This window comes from Zootoca vivipara, chromosome 5 (genome assembly GCF_965207765.1).
Source record: "Zootoca vivipara chromosome 5, rZooViv2.hap1.1, whole genome shotgun sequence".
In the NCBI taxonomy this organism is placed as follows: Eukaryota; Metazoa; Chordata; class Lepidosauria; order Squamata; family Lacertidae; genus Zootoca; species Zootoca vivipara.
This window is the reverse complement of record NC_142588.1, coordinates 6,822,611-6,841,641: the sequence shown is the minus strand read 5'-3', so window position 1 is coordinate 6,841,641 and position 19,031 is coordinate 6,822,611. Positions and strand designations below refer to the sequence as shown.

At 46.6% G+C, this 19,031-nt stretch overlaps 1 protein-coding gene across 1 annotated transcript; it reads right to left on the bottom strand.

The window, feature by feature from the left end:
* Positions 1-320: 320 nt before the first annotated feature.
* On the bottom strand, positions 321-18,819 carry NOBOX (NOBOX oogenesis homeobox). Its single transcript, XM_035138483.3, has 8 exons — positions 17,431-18,819; positions 13,853-13,959; positions 12,808-12,929; positions 11,251-11,387; positions 6,901-7,171; positions 4,452-4,801; positions 3,371-3,715; positions 321-620 (listed from the first exon to the last, which is right to left on the bottom strand). Exons 1-8 carry the CDS (start codon positions 18,146-18,148, stop codon positions 595-597), a joined length of 2,076 nt encoding a protein of 691 aa, XP_034994374.2. The 5' UTR covers positions 18,149-18,819; the 3' UTR covers positions 321-594.
* Positions 18,820-19,031: the final 212 nt, after the last annotated feature.

Below are 19,031 nucleotides of genomic sequence, written 5' to 3'. Positions count from 1 at the left end.
AATGACTTAGTGGGGCAAAATTCCTGCTAGCAAAACTAATGAAGATTAACACACCAAGGGAACTCAGGGAAGATGACTCTTGGCCTGGTGGAGACTCATGAAGCTTGTGGAGGACTCGGGGGACAGAGTGATAACCTCTGTTTATAAAGGTTTACAAAGAAAAAAAAGGATGGATTTCAGGTGCCTTCACTGTAATTCAGGGGAAACTTGAAATCTCAGGGCTCCCTATAGCAGATTGACAACTGCAAGAATCCTACTCATCAGGGACTAAGACAAATTTGGATGTATCAAAAAGAAAAAGTCAATTTACATGCAAAACAAAGGGCTGAATCTGTTTTATTGAACTATGATTCACTGTTTCCTTCCTCAGCAGAGCAATAATAATAAATTAAATAATAATAATAATAATAATAATAATAATAATAATTGAGCCAATTGAGCCAATCCTGTTATTTCCTCTTTTTAGTCTTTTGGGGTGCTGAGTTTCACAAAGTACATTCTTTTCTGTTTATCTCTAAGAGAAGGTTTAAAAACAACAAATCATAATATTTTTTCTCTCTCTCAACCCCCTTGTTTTCCATGAGGAAGCTTGAGTCAGTTCTTGCTGTCTTCGGGGAAATCTGGAAAGATAAAAGATCAGAATAATCTTGTGAAGTCATTGTCTAGGAAAGGAGGTGGAGGTAAAAAAAGAAAAACCTTGCAAAAAACCACTTTTGCTAGCCACCAGAGAGTTGTGTTTCTTATTTCCAAAATGTTGCCAGATATCAGAGTCCTCTGTGTGGCATATACTAGCCTTCTTGAGTACAGAACCCTCCACCCGCATTATTACCACCAGGCCAGAATGGTAATGGAATCGTCTTGGGCAAGAATTGAGTATCTAGAACAGCAGTTCCAAAAGGGAGAACAGTGACTCACTCCATCTCGGGTCATGGGAACCTTTTGGGGTCACCAGCATACAATAGACCCACAATGAGAAGATGGCTGTTTGGGAACTGGCCGCCAAAGGAAGCATTTGCTTATCAGCTCATTTCAGAGCTTCAACTCTACTGTTTTCCCCCATGAGAAGAAGGGAAGTAGTTTAAGTAGAAAAGGCTCTCTTACAGCTACTAGGAGCATCATTTTTGTAGCCCTTTAAACATGCCCCTTGCTATATTTGATCACGCCCCAGCTTTTAAAGGAACACATAGTTTTAACCTAAATTATGCAATTACATTATGTGTAGTTGTAACTCCAACCACAGAGAAAATGTTACTGTGCCTCACCCACCCTACAAAGAAAAACATAGCTGCCAACTCTCCCGTTTTCCCTGGGAAATCCCCATTTTTCCAGCTGTTCCTAGCTGAAAAAACGGATTTTTTTGTTTTCCCCCGGTTTATTCTGGTGCGGTGGCCATTTTGCAACTGGGCGGAGCACATAGCTGCCAAGTTATCCCTTTTTTAAAGGGATTTTCCCTTATGCTGAATAGGCTTCCTCGCGAGAAAAGGGAAAACTTGGCAGCTATGGCGGAGCATGCTCAGAAGCGACTTTTGATGCTGCTCTGCCCAGTTCCAAAATGGCTGCAGTGTGACTTCTGGCACGGCAGCCATTTTGTAACTGGGCAAAGCAGCATCCAAAGTCACTTCTGAGCATGCTCCGCCCAGTTCCAAAATGGCGGCAGTGCTACTTCCGGTCTGCTACTTCCGGTCCAGTCCCTTATTCCTCAGGCCGGAACTTGGCAGCTATGAGTATGCCCTATCAGCATGGATTTGAGGAACCGCACTTAAAGGATTTCAGAGGGATGGCAGGGGGAGGACTATCTAGCTGACCTGGAGGTGCAACTTTCTACCCAGAGTCTCAAGCCAGCAAGAACATTTCAGCTCCTTCCTAGAAGGCCTTCTGTATGGGCAGCAGAATCCTGGATGCCCAAGCAAACAGAGGACTAAATGCCATAAGCGAACAAATGCCTTGAATCCTTATGCAATTCTAAAATCCACAGAGTGACAATTTGGTAGGGAGTTTGGGATTTCACTTGGTGGAACTGTGGAGGAGGATAAGGATCCTGGGTCTTCCACTCCCAGTCCTCAACTTCTCCTTTGTGGGGCACAAGGATAGCCCTCCTTGCCACTCAAAAGAGCCAGTGTGGTGTAGTGGTTAAGAGCGGTAGACTCGTAATCTGGGGAACCGGGTTCGTGTCTCTGCTCCTCCACATGCAGCTGCTGGGTGAACTTGGGCTAGTCACATTTCTTTGAAGCCTCTCAGCCCCACTCACCTCACAGAGTGTTTGTTGTAGGGGAGGAAGGGAAAGGAGAATGTTAGCCGCTTTGAGACTCCTTCGGGTAGTGATAAAGCGGGATATCAAATCCAAACTCTTCTTCCCACCTGGGACTACTTTGCTTCCAGAAACTAACTTTGCTACTGTGAATGAGTAGGAACTCTCAAAAACAGCCTGCACTCCAAGTCCTTGAGGGCTCTTCCCAGCACCCAAGGAAAATGCTAAGAATATACTCACCTGCCCTTACAAGCTAAGGTGAGGGAGGATTCAAGGGGGACTGCAAGCCCAGGACCCTTGCTTGCAAGTTGGAAAGGAGGAACAGGCAGCAGGAGGTTCTCTCCTGAGGGTCCAGGAAAGGTGCTGCTGGGGGGTCAACACTCCACCCTTCGAGGGAGGTATGGGCGTCCCTTTGGCCTTTGGCCCCAACAACAGTTTACCTTGCTACCTTCTAGTTTTCCTTTCACTGGCTGCTTCACCTCCCATTTCCACAAGATGGGTTTTTATTTCACTCTTGGGACAACAGTGAAGCGGAGGTTGAGAGCGTCATCGAGACCTCCTTGAGGTGTGCTATGTGCACCTCGGTTCTTCTCCCAACAACTCAAAAGCAGGGATGTTTGACTAGAGGGCCCTCTCGGTAGTGGCACCCACCCTGTGGAATGCCCTCCCACCAGAGGTCAAAGAAAACAACAATTACCAGACCTTTAGAAGGCATCTCAAGGCAGCGCGGTTTAGGGAAGCTTTTAATGTTTGATTTCTGTATTTTAATGTTTTGTTGGAAGCCGCCCAGAGTGGCTGGGGGAACTCGGCCAGATGGGTGGGGTATAAATAATAATAATAATAATATGTTGTTGTTGTTGTTGTTGTTGTTGTTGTTGTTGTTGTTGTTGTTGTTGTTGTTATATAGTTCAAAACCATTTCCTATCCACCCTCCTCTTCTCTGACTACAGCCTAATTCTGAATGGCTCCACTACCATTTTGCTCTTTAAATAAACCAACCAACCAACCAACCATCGGGAGATGCAACCACAGCTCTCACACCATCACACCTAGTGGTGTGGTGCATTCCTTTTAATTCTTCATTCCAGACTACCTCGTGATGACCACATGACTAGGACTCACCAGAAATATCTTTTCCCTCTTTGGGGATTTTGTCCGTATCAGAGTCCTCCACAAGTAGCGTCATGTGTTGTGCCTGTGACTGCTGATCCAGGTTTGAATTGAGATTTGCCATTGGCTCAGCAGGGAGCAACAGAGCGGCGTATCCTGGCCCTTCGGCTTTGGGCAGCTGCAGCAGACAAGGACTGGGCGGGCCACTCTGGTTCTGAAGTTGCTGTGCCTGCTCAGCTGTGTAACATCCCCCTCCTGAGCCGGAAAACTGCATTTGTGAGCAAAGTTGATTGGAAAATGGAACTCCTTGCATACACAATTCATTCCAGGGCACATTCTGAAATGCAGGGATATAGCCTAGGTGAATGCAGAAGTGGGAAAAGGAGAAGAGAAAGGCAGAGGGGGGGGGAGAGAAAAGAAAGAATTCCTTTATGCTGCTTCAGCCACTGTGGGATTTTTAAGTGTTTTTGCCATGATGACTGGATAAATAAACTAATTGAATTTATAGAATTGGCAAGGTTAACTGCAGTAATAAGGTACCGATCAAACCGGAAAATAAAAATACAATGGAAATGGTTTGAAGATTAAATGTCCAAGTACTGCTCAAAAACTAACATGCTGATATGCTTGGATTAATGTTGGTAAATCTGGTTAAAAAATAAAATAAAATAAATAGTAAGTTAAAAGAGTTAAGAAACATAAATTTAGATTAAAAATTGCAATGTGAAATATTATATTATAATATATAGGAGGGTGAGGGACGATGGAGGGAAGTCACAAGGATGTATTAATGTCTGTAATTTAGGGTGGTAGAGTAATATGAATTTTGTTTCATGTCTATTTGTTTGTTTGCTTGTTTGTAAATAAAAATTTTATAATAAAAACAAAACAAAACAAAAAGTTCCACGTTTAAAAAGTGGAACTGCTGTAGGAATTGCTGGCAGCCACCTCACCCAAAATGCCTGGTACTGGCAAGGGCCCCTTCTGAGCCAAAGGACCTAATCCAGCCAACTGCTGAAAGCGCCTCCAATGGCATCTATCTCTCAATAAGGAATCAACCACTGTTGGGCAGAATTCCATTTGAGGTACTCACCCGAATTCCCGGCTGATGGCTGTATTAGGAGCTGTCCTCCTGCGTGGTTCTGCAAGTACCCTTGAGAAGCTTCTGCCGTTCCATAGGTTACAAGTCCCCCATTGCCAGTGCCAGGCAGGGAAAAAAAAGCTGTGGTGGATTTACCAGGCATAGCTGGTGTGAGGCCGACACTGGGCAATGCAGTGCCGGCAAGGTGAACTGGGCCGTGGTGCAACTGGGACACCTGTTGCTGAGGATGCTGGCTAAACTGGTAAACCCCAGGCTGGCTATTTGGGTGGTAATATGGGGTCTCTAGGTTAGCAGTAGGTTCCAGCTGTTCAGGGTAACTACAATGCACAGGAGCGTTGATGCTGGAGGAAAGAAACAGTTCACAAGTTATTGTTGAGAATAAACCACAGAGCCTAGGGCTTGCCGATCAGAAGGTCGGTGGTTCAAATCCCTGCGACGGGGTGAGCTCCCGTTGCTCGGCCCCTGCTCCTGCCAACCTAGCAGTTCGAAGGTGTGTCAAGTGCAAGTAGATAAATAGGTACCACTCCAGCAGGAAGGTAAACGGTGTTTCCGTGTGCTGCTCTGGTTCGCCAGAACTGGCTAAGTCATTCTGGCCACATGACCTGGAAGCTGTACGCCGGCTCCCTCGGCCAATAAAGCGAGATGAGCGTCGCAACCCCAGAGTCGCCCACGACTGGTCCTAATGGTCAGGGGTACCTTTACCTTTACCTTTTACCGCAAGATATGAGGACAAATAACCGGGGTTTGTTTGGGGGGGGAGCACATGTTCTAATATACAATCATACCTTGGAAGCTGAACGTCTTGGCAGCTGCACGTTTTGGCTCCCAAATGCCACAAACCTGGAAGTGAGTGTTCCGGTTTGCGAACATTCTTCAGAAGCCGAACGTCTGGCGCAGCTTCTGATTGGGTGCAGGAGCTTCCTACAGCTAACTGGAAGCCCCGCCTTGGTTTCCAAACATTTTGGAAGTCGAATGGACTTCCGGAACCGATTCCGTTTGGCTTCCAAGGTACGACTGTATCAAAAATGCAAATACAGTGGAACCTCGGTTTATGAACACCTCGGTTTATGAATTTTCGGTTTACAAACGCCGCAGACCCATCTGGAACAGATTAATTCACTTTCCATTACTTTCAATGGGAAAGTTCGCTTCAGTTTATGAACAGACTTCCGGAACCAATTGTGTTCATAAACCAAGGTACCACTGTACTCACAAAGCATCCATTTTTGAAAGATTTCTTGGGGGGGGGGGAACCCCTCACACATCCAAATACAAATATTTTACATTGCCTCCAAACAAAGTTCAAGATACAGCGGTACCTCGGTTTATGAACTTAATCTGTTCCGGAAGCCCGTTCTTAAACCAAGGCACGCTTTCCCTAATGAGGCCTCCTGCCGCCAGTGCCCTTCCACCGTTCGGATTGCGCTTTTAGACAGAGGTTAAAGTTCGCAAACCGGGACACTACTTCCGGTTTTGCGGAGTTTGTAAACCGAATCGTTCATAAACAGGACTGTTCTGAAACTGAAGTACCACTGTATGGCAAAGCCCAAGTGAAGCTGAGTTCCAAAGCTGAGAAACATCCAGTGAGAACACTCACATTTATGCCTTTGTTTGAATTTTGTCTGCCATGAAACAAAGGGCCACTTAGGGGTTTGACTAGAGGACCCTCGGGGTCCCTTCCAACTTCACAGGCATGCTATAGCACACAGAGACCGCGCCATGCTTGACTGCAGAACGCATGCAAAGATTGCAGCGCATGCCTGGTGGGTGGAAGTAAAAAAGTCCTGCAAAGTTCATCCACTCAGAGGTGATGCACTCACAGCGGCTGGTAAATTTGGAATGCAAATAAAGACAAGCAATTTCGTGGGACAGGAAGAAAGCCAACAGCTATGGGATTACAACTTAGCCTTTTTATCTTGGGTGGCAAATTAATGTAGATGAACTCTACATTCATAGCTGCCAAGTCTCCCGTTTTCCCCAGGAAACCCCCGTTTTTACTTACCTTTTCCCGGTGGTCCCCCGTATCACTTCGTCTCCCATTTTTCTCCGTTATTTTCTCCTGCCGGCGGCCATTTTTTCCCTTTCTGATTTGCCCTTCTATGGGCACCAAAAATGGCCAGCGGCGGCTTCAAAAGTCGCATCTACGCATGACCGGAAGTGCGTAGATGCAACTTCCGGTGTCGGCGGCGGCCATTTTGGTGCCGATAGATGGACGGGGCGACACCGGAAGTTGCGTCGACGCACTTCCGGTCATGCGTAGAAGCTACTTTTGAAGCCGGCGGTGGCCATTTTTGCTGCCCATAGAAGGGCAAAGCGACACCGGAAGTTACGTCGACGCAACTTCCGGTGTCACACGGCTGCCGGTCCCGGATTCTGCAGTCCGGGACTTGGAAGGTAAGCTCTACATTCACCTCGCTCCCACCAGGCTCACTTCTCCTACCTTTGGTTTTGGAGGCTGTAGGCAAAGACCTCACTGCAGCTACTTTCCTGGCTAGATGGACTATATTCGCTGCTGGGGGTATCCAGCATCAGTGGAACAATGTGATTGTTTGGGTTAAACACCATGTTGAATGGGAGGCTGGCTCTACGAATGGGCGGAGGACTCGGAATGGCAGGGAAGATTTCTTTCTTGAAGGAACTGAACGTGCCCTGGGAGGTGTCTTTCATCTGGACAGAGTCATAGGTGGTTGTTCTGCCAGTGGCAGAGTCGACTGTAAAGGAAAAAGGAAGAACACGTTATATAAGAGAGGTTGACAGCCGGGCCGAGGGCCCCAAGTGGAAAGCAAACAGAGGATTCAGGGGTGAAAGACTACAAGGAAAGAGTCAAGAAAATGATGGAATCTGGGGAAAGGGTTTGCAGCTATGATACAATGCTGTTGCCTGCTTTCTAGGACAGTTGTTCTCAAGTTCACCTTACATTTTTCAGGCATGCACCTAAGATATTTAAAGCCTACTCTTCAATGTGTGGATATGACAAACAGGTCTTTCTGTTTGTCATGCAGGAATGCACTTGATCAACATCATCTGGGAGCCACTGTTGGTCTCGGCTCCCCACGGTGTGAACCCTCAGCAACAAATCTACGTTTGCCTCTGCATAATGTGTGGTGTGACCCTCAAGCATCATACTGAGCATTCTGGCTTGTTTCGCCTTCAGTTTAAGAACCACCTTTCCAGTTTGTTAATTGCATGTGCTGATGCACAGCCGAGGAGAACCTGTCAGAACAAGTCAAAGGGAACACGAGTCACATCACACCCTTCTCCAGAAGAGCAAACGGGATTGTGGGAGAGTCCAGATTCCTCTCGAGTTGCTTGTGTGGCTCTGCAATTACATCTGTCTGACGGCAGTGACCCTTCACCTGTCGTAGCACAGAAGAGGTTTCCCCGATACTGCGTGCAAGTTTCATCCTGACAGGAAAGGGGAACAGTGAGCCATCAGGGCATTCCCTGGTGTTCTGACAGAGGCAGGGCACATAATAAATGCACAGCTGACACCTCCAGTTATATTTCCTTCAACAGGTAGCATCCTGACAGCACCAACAAAAATACAAAACTTCTGTGTCAGCCTTCTACAATACCACAGTCCAGGTATTGTTGTTGTTGTTGTTGTTGTTGTTGTTGTTGTTGTTGTTGTTGTTGTTTTCTGCACACTGCAGATGATGCTCAGCCTCAATCACCCTGCTAGTCTGGGGCAATGTTTTCCAACCACTATTCTGGTGAACTCTCTCTGGTGAGCTGTTCTTTTCTAGTCTGCATTCCATATTTTTCTAAGTGGGAACTTAAGCACATGCATGTGCTTATCTCCTCTACCCTCCCAGTCTATTTTCCTCCCATGTCATGTCTTTTCAGATTCGAAGTCTGAGGACCTGGTCTTTCTTTCTTTTCTGAAATAATCTGGATGGAAACACTTGAAGCCTTTTTTGGCTGAAGAGTAAGATAGCAAATATTTAAATATTTGAAGCAATCCGACTAAGATCAACTTTACGGAGCAAACAATCTCCCAACCTACAACTTCTCTGAATTTCTGAATTTAACCTCAGCTCCTTCTCCCTCACCCGTCCCTAAAACTGTCTCTGAGCACAGCCTCCCTAGAATCGGAAGACTGAAAAGAGAGGCAGAATTGAGTCTCATCAGTATTCTGATAACACTGCAAAAAATTCTTCTGAATGCCCTTCCTCGGTGGTTTCATGTAGGTGTTAAAAAGCACTGATCCTTGCAGTACACCTTAAGCCAATGGCCACGGGGTAGGGAAAGTGTCTGCAGCTACTGGGGTTACTGAAAATCTGTCTTGTAAGCCCAACCTATGCAACTGATCCAGAGTCAAAAAACCCAGGGTAGCATTCCCCCTGCCCTGATGTAAATCAATGGCTAGGAAACAAAAACTGCTGCTTTCTCAAAATTATTTGAAACGGTTCCAAATAATCAGCATCAGCCAAGACCACCTGACTTTGAGAGGTTGCTACCTGTCCAACACTTGTTTTCCCCAGATCACTAGGAAAGCCTCATCCTTAAAAGCCTGTGCAAGATTGCCACCTTCTGGTTACTACTGGCACTACAACTGAGAGTTCTGAGGCTTGCTTCGCAAAAGGCTTGCTTCCTCCCAGCCCTGCTTGCTACCCGGAGACAAGGAGCAGAGGAGCTTCTCTCTGCCCCAGCTGCTGAACTGGGATTTGGCAGGGACCAGGTGAAGGAAGGAGCTTGCAAAGTTTTCCATTCTCTGGGTCAGATTTGCACAACTTGTGATCTATCGAGCCCAATGCAGTTCACCAGCCTGAAAGGTTAGAACCTAGGGACTAAAATCAAACCAAAACAATCCCTATGGAAAATTTATCAAACAATACAGATAAGCTGATGGCAGTACACAAAACTGCAAGGGGGGGGGGGTGATGTCACTGCGCAAAAGGACATTCTACAGAAGCTCACCATTAGCTAACACTATACTAAACAGAAGCCACACTTTTCTCCGTTGTGGCAGGCTGTCCTCCCAGTTCTCACCTGGGCAGGTAAAGACAGCCAGTGCTTCCAAGTCCCACATGCCCTCAGAGGTTTTTTTTTTTTTTGCTATGGCTCTCTCTCCCCCCACCCCTCTTTGAACATCGCTGTCCTCAAGGCACTTGGAAACCCCGAGCTAAGTTTGCCTCCTGAAGTGCTGCTACTTGGCCAGCTCCTGTTTCTCAGCCAGCATCTCTCACTCCAGCTGCTCATCCTTGGCTGAGAGGAAGGAGGGAGAGGGAGAGGAAGAGGAAGAAGAAGAAGAGGAGAGCACTTTCACTCCCACCTTCAGTTTGCTCCAAGGACTCTCACTCTTGCCAAGCATGAGTGTCAGATAAGATCCCCTTAAAAATGCTTTACATGAAGGTGGGGGGCAGTGAAAGCCTCTTTCCTTTAGGACTCTGGAGGGAGCAGCTACCTGGCATTTGACTACCCTGGAACTGTTGAGTTGGAAGGGACCATGAGGGCCATCTAGTCCAACCCCCTGCAATGCAGGACTCTTTTGTCCAATGTGGAGCTCGAACTCACAACCCTGAGATTATCTACTGAGCTATCTCCAAAGGAATATGAAAGAAAGCCAGTAACTCATTATTGCCTTCCCTAGTGAAGAAAATCTCATTGAGTTGCTTTGTAGACGCAGTTGGTTGACTTTCATCTCAGAGTCAACAAGGGGTTTCCCCACCTCTCTCAAGCAGCCTTTACATTCTAAGTTTTTTATAGTAACTGTCTGAGTGTTGAATTGGAACCAGATTGGATCCAGATGAAACCGAGGAGTATTTTTGTTTGCTCTTAGACAGTGAAAGCAAATTCTAACATCCTGCCTGCAAGATTTGAAAAATCAAGGGAAGCATCTGGAATTAGTCTTTGTCTCGGTGAGGCACAGTGGAATATGCCACAAGCAAGGAATCACGAGAGGCTTTAACATGGAGGGTACCTGTGGCCTTCCTGATGATGCTCCCACCATAGCTGCCAAGTCTCCCGTATTCCCCGGGAAACCCCCGTTTTTCCAGCTGTCCCCAGCCAAAAAAACTGATTTTTTTGTTTTTCCCCAGTTTATTCTGGCGCGGCGGCCATTTTGGAACTGGGCGGATCATGCTCAGAAGCGACTTGATGCTGCTTTGCCCAGTTCCAAAATGGCTGCAGTGTGACTTCTGGTGCGGCAGCCATTTTGGAACAGGGCAGAGCAGCATCAAAAGTAGCTTCTGAGCATGCTCCGCCCAGTTCCAAAATGGCGGCAGCACTCCTTCCGGTCTGCTACTTCCAGTCCAGTCTCTTATTTCTCAGGCCAGAATGTGGCAGCTATGGCTCCCACCCACCCCCAACCACAGGACCTGCTGGGAGATGAAGTCCAACAACTCAAGAAGGGTCACAGGTTTCCCTGTATTGAATGAAAGCTAAGCTTTCTTTCCAGTGAGCAGAGTTGCATAACAGGTCAAACATGAAGTCTAGATATTTCCTTTCTAAAAGCACTACAATTTTGGAAAGTTGTTGGGGGTAAAACAGAGATCACAAGTAGTTGCCCTGGTGTGCTCCAACATCAGTCTCTCTCTGCTGTATTCCGAGGAATGAAAGACGCAACGAACCCTCCGTTTACAAGCCTTTTTCAAATATGCCAAAGTTGTTTTGTGTGTGAACAGAACAATCTTGTGTTTATCCCATGGAGATAAAGGCCTTGGTTTAGTGCTGCACCGTGTGAGAAACAGACCTTCCACTGAGAGAGGAAGTAAAGTAGGGAAACAGGAAGTGAGGCAAGGGCCGACCCTACCCAAGTCACCAGTGCCGCAAGCTGAACAGATCTCACCTGACGAGGCGGCCAGTGGCACGGCCGGTCCACTGACCATGGTAGAATAGTTGGCATCAGTTGTGGCATCCATCATGAGTGGCGCTGGCTGATCGTGCGCCATGTCAGATACGGGGGGTGCAGGCAGCAGAGTTATACTGAAAGCAAAGTTTATCACCATGATCAGGAGGAGGAATGGGCAGAGGGCAAAATGCAAACCTTCCCCTCGATCCTGCTTCACTTGGTCACCTTCTTTTCTAAGAGAATGCCTTTGCAGCTTCATTACAGCACAAAAATATTCGTTTTCTCTCTTTAGCTTGGTTGGCTGATCTGTCAAATCCCCCCCCCCCAATTCAAAACCAAATATCACAGCCGTCGAGGCAAAATGTATCATCTTTCAGGGCTGCTCGGCTGAGAGGATGTTTGGAACCAGGCAGAGGGCCTTCTCGGTAGTGGCGCCCGCCCTGTGGAACGCCCTCCCATCAGATGTCAAGGAAATAAACAACAATCTGACTTTTAGAAGACATCTGATGGCATCCCTATTTAGGGAAGTTTTTAGTTTTTGAAGATTTATTCTGTTTTAAATGTTCTGTTGAAATCTGCTCATTGTGGCTGGGGAAACCCAGCCAGATGAGTGGGATAGAAATAATAAATGATGATGACGATGATGATGATGATGATGATGATGATGATGATGATTGGAAGGCATTGGAGAAGGGGGAAGAAAGGCAATAAGGAGAAGGACACAGGAAACGGGAACCATGGGAATTGATTAAAAGCTGTACAAGAATCCAAAACCCCTCCCCCACCCCCATAATACTGGGAGGAGTTGGGGGCAATAAATTTGGGAGGGGAGGAGGCAGTATAAAAGCAAGGATTGTTGTATTCCGTAAGAGTTGCTTTAAGAAATCTTATTTTAATTTCACACAATTTCCAGAGAGAAAAATCACTTAGCATAACTCATAAGGCAGTTCTATTTTGAAGGAGAGGGGTGCATCATAAATTTGGAGATGAACTGATGGGGGAAAGCATTTTTTATCAACTTCCTCTCATCACACATTTTGTTTGTTGTTTAAACACCTGTACCTTTTAGTTATATCTTCTGTAACTCTCAAAAACCTGTATTTTAAAACATATTTGCAATGAATAAAAACCAAATACTCTTTAGTAACTGAATTGCATTTGGGTGCCTAGAATGTAGACTTCTGGCTACAGACACTTTTGCATCCCAGCACCATTAACAGAAAATATGAAATTAAGAAAAAGGCTCTGAGAGAAAACAAAAGCCCACCATTCATGTAAGCTTCATCCTGGAGACTGGCACGAATTTTTGTCAAACTGCTAAAAGTGATCTGAGAGATTCCTCCTGGATCATTGTGTGTCCACTCATCTCAATTTTGCCCCCCAAAAAACAAGCTCTGCAAGTTTCTGTAGTGTCCCAAAACCTTGGAAAACCCACGTGACAAAAGAAGATTTTGGGATGCAAGGAAACAAGGCGGCAATGCTGCCATTTGTATCACTTTCCGTTCTCTTTAAGAACTATCATCCACCTTCAACCTGAGATGTGGAGGTTCTCACCCTTGACAACTTTGTTGACGGCCTATTGACAAAGCCAATGTTGCGACTGAACATTTCTTATTGCTTTTCACTGTCAATTTTTCTGTTTTTCTCCACTTGGCTCTGCGATTCTGGAACCAGATCTAATAAAGGGGAGAGAGGAATCCTCAGTGAAACGAAACAAACACGCTCTGCATTTCCAACTTCTTCATAAACCATATGAACACCAAATTCACCATGAGGTCTTGTGGCAAGTTAATGCTGCATAGCTGCCAAGTCTCCCGTATTCCCCGGGAAACCTCCGTTTTTCCGGCTGCCCCCAGCCGAAAAAACGGATTTCCCCCCCCCCCGTTTATTCTGGCGTGACGGCCATTTTGGAACTGGGCGGAGCATGCTCAGAAGCGACTTTTGATGCTGCTTTGCCCAGTTCCAAAATGGCTGCAGCGCGACTTCTGGTGCGGCGACCATTTAACGGGGCACAGCAGCATCAAGTCACTTCTGAGCATGCTCCGCCCGGTTCCAAAATGGCCACCGCGCTACTTCCAGTATGCTAATTTCGGCCCGGTCCCTTATTTTTCAGAGAGGAACTTGGCAGGTATGATGCCGTTCACCAGATCACGGAACCCCCTTTCACAACACGGAGAAATCAAAAGGCACTGCAACAATAACCACCACCACCCACCCCATTTTAAAAGCAAAGCAAGGGCTGAAGCTGCAATCTTGAACAAGAGGACCAGCTGCTTGAGGCTTTTCATCTCTCCTTCCTCAAGCTACATGCCCCCCTGGCTTTGGCATTTTACATATAAAAAGCTGCCGCCAAAGATAGGCAGGGAGGTGGCGGTATATGTGATGGAGCATCAGTTGCAATTTGGACGTTGGCATCAAGCTGAATGAAACACAGTTGTAATCCAACTGCTACCCACCTCCTGCTACAGAAAGGCCAACAGGGGTGGAGGGAGGAATTGTAAATGCAATTGCAACAGCAGAATAACCCTTTCCTAGTGGGCTATTTTTTTACTGTCACCCCCCCCCCCCAAATGTTTGCTGTTCGGCAGGGAAGACTCGCCATAACACGCTGTGGGGTCACGCCGATAGCAGCAGCAATTTCGCGGCGCTTCTCGCTGTCCGGATAATGGTCCTCGTGGAAAGTTCTCTCCAGCTCCTCTAGCTGTTCTGGGAAGGAGGGTATCATTAAATGAAAAAGAAAAAAGAAAAAGAAAGAGCAATGCGAAAGGGAGGAGAGGAAAACTTCAGAATGGGGAGGAATAGTATTAAAACCCTTAAAATATTTGTATCAACTCCTATGCTTCAAAATCAAAATGCATCAAAATGTCGCAGCACAGCCATGGTCTCTAACAGGAGGGCTTCTGTTCAGGGCTAGAGCGAGTCTTCCTACATAATGCTAAAGGGCGGAGGCTGGGGCTAACTACCAGCTCTGAGCCTAATCACCTTATTGCTATTTAGCTATGGAAGTGACATTACAGGAAGATTTTTAAACATCTCATACCCAGGGCACATTTCACTTCGACATCCCCTGTCTGTCAACCACAGATAACGGGCTCCATTCAATGCTGGTCATACTCAGAATAAGCCCCTTACAATTAATAACAATTGCTAATTTAGATTCATTAATTTCAATGAGTCTACTCTGAGTAAACCATAGTTGGACGATGGATGGCGGCTAACAGATTGAGATTGAATCCTGACAAGACAGAAGTACTGTTCGTGGGGGACAGGAGGCGGGCAGGTGTGGAGGACCCCCTGGTTCTGAATGGGGTAACTGTGCCCCTGATTTTGGACTCACAGCTGTCCATGGAGGCGCAGGTCAATTCTGTGTCCAGGGCAGCTGTCTACCAGCTCCATCTGGTATGCAGGCTGAGACCCTACCTGCCTGCAGACTGTCTAGCCAGAGTGGTGCATGCTCTAGTTATCTCCCGCTTGGACTACTGCAATGCGCTCTACGTGGGGCTACCTTTGAAGGTGACTCGGAAACTACAACTAATCCAGAATGCGGCCGCCGAGACCACATAACACCGGTCTTGAAAGATCTACATTGGCTCCCAGTACGTTTCCGAGCACAATTCAAAGTGTTGGTGCTGACCTTTAAAGCCCTAAATGGCCTTGGTCCAGTATACCTGAAGGAGCGTCTCCACCTCCATCATTCTGCCCGGACACTGAGGTCCAGCACCGAGGGCCTTCTGGCGGTTCCCTCATTGCGAGAAGCCAAGTTGCAGGGAACTAGGCAGAGGGCCTTCTCAGTGGTGGCGCCTACCCTGTGGAACGCCCTCCCAACAGATGTCAAAAAGGAAAACAACTACCAGACTTTTAGAAGACATCTGAAGGCAGCCCTGTTCAGGGCAGCTTTTAATGTTTAATAGATTATTGCCTTTTATTCTTCTGTTGGAAGCCGCCCAGAGTGGCTGGGGAGACCCGGCCAGGTGGGTGGGGTATAAATAATATATTATTATTATTATTATTATTATTATTATTATTATTAGATACAAACCATCATTATAAGATCCAGTTAGTCTGCTTGACTTGCAGTTCCTTTAGATCAGGCATCCCCAAACTGCGGCCCTCCAGATGTTTTGGCCTACAACTCCCATGATCCCTAGCTAACAGGACCAGTGGTCAGGGATGATGGGAATTGTAGTCCAAAACATTTGGAGGGCCGAGGTTTGGGGATGCCTGCTTTAGATCTTTTTGCCCCCACCCTGGGAGCTGCCCGCAGGAAACACAGCAGAGAAATTTTAGTATAGCTATGAATGGGCAGAAGTGTGCCACCCGCAAGCATACCAACCTATTTAGGCAATTAAATTTATCTACAAGTTTCTTATCGCTGTTCCCTCAACATTTCAAAGGTTCTGGAAGCTTTCATGTCTGGGTTTTTAAAATGAATTTTCTTTTAACTCATCAACCACTATATTTCTGTATACCAAGCAGGTATGTAGAGATCTCTAACTGATTTTTTGGGTGGCCCAGTTTCAGTTCCAAACTGATGGGCTCTCGGCTACCTGAAAGGAAAGAATACTCTGGAATTTATCCAGGAAAGAAATCTGAAGGATGGGCTGTAATGGAATTGCAGAAAGGCATTGCAATGAGTTAACATCTCTCTCTCTCTCTCTCTCTCTCTCTCTCTCTCTCTCTCTCTCTCTCTCTCTCTCTCTCTCTCTCTCTCTCTCTCTCGTATTTTTGCAACATCTCTTATGACAGGGCACCAGCTGGCCAGGGAGCCAATTTCTTATCTATTGTTTAGTCCTGGGCAGCTGTTAGCTGGGCTTCAAGCTCAGTGACCTGCCCAAGGGGCTCTGGTGTCTGTTCATGTGGGCCATGAGAATTTTTACAAGAGAAAGATATAGAAGTGGCTTGGAAACTCTCCTCCACCAGCCTCAGTAAAGACAGAGACTGGTGAAGGTGCTACTGAACATGCAGTGGTACCTCGGTTTGAGTACACAATTGGTTCCAGAAGGCTGTACTTAACCTGAAGCGTACTTAACCTGAAGCGAACTTTCCCATTGAAAGTAATGGAACGTGGATTAATCCATTCCAGACGGGTCCGCGGAGTACTTAAACTGAAAGTACTCAAACCGAAGCATACTTATACCAAGGTATGACTGTACTAGCCATCGTGCTGTACTGAGAGGGGCTAAGCATTGCTTACTCTGTCTGTAGTTGAGCTATAATAAACACTTGGTACAATTCACTTTTTGGTTGGGTCATTGCATTCAGACCCAGTAAAAAAAAATGAAGCTGCTGCTGTTGGTAACACAGCAGCCTTGAGGGACTTCAAATGGGTGCTGGTGGTTTAGGAGGCAACATTACCAACTCATAATACTTTGCTGTGGTTAAACCACAGAGCCTAGGGCTTGCTGATCAGAAGGTCGGCGGTTCGAATCCCTACGATGGGGTGAGCTCCCGTTGCTTGGTCCCAGCTCCTGCCAACCTAGCAGTTCGAAAGCACGTCAAAATGCAAGTAGATAAATAGGAAGGTAAACGGCGGGAAGGTAAACAGCGTTTCCATGTGCTGCTCTGGTTTGCCAGAAGCGGCTTTGTCATGCTGGCCACATGACCTGGAAGCTATACGCCGGCTCCCTCGGCCAATAATGCGAGATGAGCGCGCAACCCATGCGAGATGACCTAATGGTCAGGGGTCCCTTTACCTTTTAATACTTCCCTACTCCCCAGCAAAGTGTGCGAGTAAGTAAGGTGTTTTCGCTGTACTGCTGTTGTATTGTGAGGGGAATAGTGCCTGTATGAAGTATGTTTTTCGTTATATTGCAACGTAGTCGAAGCAAAATTCCAAGTATGGTTGATACTTGGCCAATAAATAATTCTATTCTATTCTATAAAAATTATGCTATAACAGGATCCAGCAGCAGTTAACTCTAAGAACACTGTAGCACTGAGGGCTGAGAAGTACAGTGGAACCTCGGTTTACAAACACCTCGGTTTACGAATTTTCGGTTTACGAACGCCGCGGACCCATCTGGAACGGATTAATCCACTTTCCATTACTTTCAATGGGAAAGTTCGCTTCAGTTTATCAACGCTTCAGTTTATGAACAGACTTCTGGAACCAATTGTGTTCATAAACCGAGGTACCACTGTACATGAAGAGGTATGAATCAGCTCTTAATCCCTTACCAGCACTGTAGAATGTGCGTGTCTTTTTCTGGGCAGGTGGAGCAGGCTCCACTGGCGCTTTGGGTGGCTCTTTCTTCTCCTTGGCTCCATCCTGCTTTCCCTTGGCTGTCTGGAATGAAGAGGCTCTGGAGGACTGCTGACCCACGCTGTTGGCTGCAGCGCACCTGGCCGATCTGCGCATAGCATGGCCCACATCCTGATTCTGCTGTGGAATATTTGTGTCCTCCAGAGCAGCCGAAGATGCTTTCAGAGAACCAGCAGTGAAAACAGTGTCACTTCTTTTTTTCACATCCCCCTTTTCCGAAACTTTAAGGCAGTATACTTCTGCTGGGATTTGTAGCTTTGGCTGGTTAATGAGTTCTTGGTTCAGTCCAGCTTCCGGAACAGGGGAGTCAGAGTTTATATTGCTGGCATAGTTTGGTAGGTGCCTGCATATAGTGACAAAATTGAGCTGATGACTATCCAAAGCTGACGACTGTGGAGCCGGGGACCCTGCGCCTTGTCCTATGTAACAGTCCCCTGCCTGCTCTTGCTTTGCAACATCATTCTCCCTTTCTTTCGCCAGGATCTGCCCCGTCTCTTCTTCTATAATGACGGTGTGGAGAACGGACACCATACTACTTCTGGCTCCAACCTCACTCTCAAGGTTCCCATTTTGGTCTGTGCACAACAGCGACTCTCTAAGTCCCTTCCCCTCTTGACCCGCAAACTCCTCCATGCACACTGCAAAGCAAACGAACTGAAATGGTTATTCAAGAAAGCGAGATACCAAAGTAAGACAGGTCCCTGGTCAAGAAGTTTACAGTCTTAAGTTTCAACGGTGGAAAGACAGCAATGCAAGGCAGAAAGTGACGGGTAAAAAATAATGCAGAATTGGGAGCAGAATTGGCTGTTTCACTTGGGAATGAAGGGTTAAACTAACAGCTTCCCAGGGGAAAAAGGGAACTAATGCATTTCCAATGTGCAAAAATCAAAACAGTTTCCCATGACATAAAAAGCCATGTCCTGGTTTTGTGTAATTTGTTCTAACATATATCACAAGTCAGAGGGACCCAGGTGGCGCTGTGGTTAAACCACTGAGACTAGGGCAGGCTGATCAGAAGGTCGGCGGTTCGAATCCCTGTGACGGGGTGAGCTCCCGTTCCTTGGTCCCAGCTCCTGCCAACCTAGCAGTTCGAAAGCACGTCAAAATGCAAGTAGATAAATAGGAACCGCTACAGCGGGAAGGTAAACGGCGTTTCCATGTGCTGCTCTGGTTTGCCAGAAGCGGCTTTGTCATGCTGGCCACATGACCTGGAAGCTATACGCCGGCTCCCTCGGCCAATAATGCGAGATGAGCGCGCAACCCCAGAGTCGGTCACGACTGGACCTAATGGTCAGGGGTCCCTTTACCTTTATATCACAAGTAGCTTATACATTCTGCATCTAATATTACGGCCTGTAGAGACCTCTGTTCTTCTTTCTTAAGTGTTTAGTACTGAAAAAGCAGCTTCCTTACAAGAGATGTACAACCTTCATGAAATGTCATATCATGAGACACCTTCCTGCTCAGCCCCTCCCCCACTCCTCTTCCATCTTCATCAGTGTTGCAGTTTGTTTCC

Bases quoted from the DNA above. Each gene is read 5' to 3' on its own strand.
- NOBOX (XM_035138483.3), bottom strand. From the start codon at position 18,148: ATGGAGGAGTTTGCGGGTCAAGAGGGGAAGGGACTTAGAGAGTCGCTG. The intron at 13,960-17,430 runs GTAAGGGATTAA...CCTCCTTCCCAG, and splicing joins ACGCACATTCTACAGTGCTG to AACAGCTAGAGGAGCTGGAG. The intron at 12,930-13,852 runs GCGAGTCTTCCC...CCCCTTTATTAG, and splicing joins TGACCCCACAGCGTGTTATG to ATCTGGTTCCAGAATCGCAG.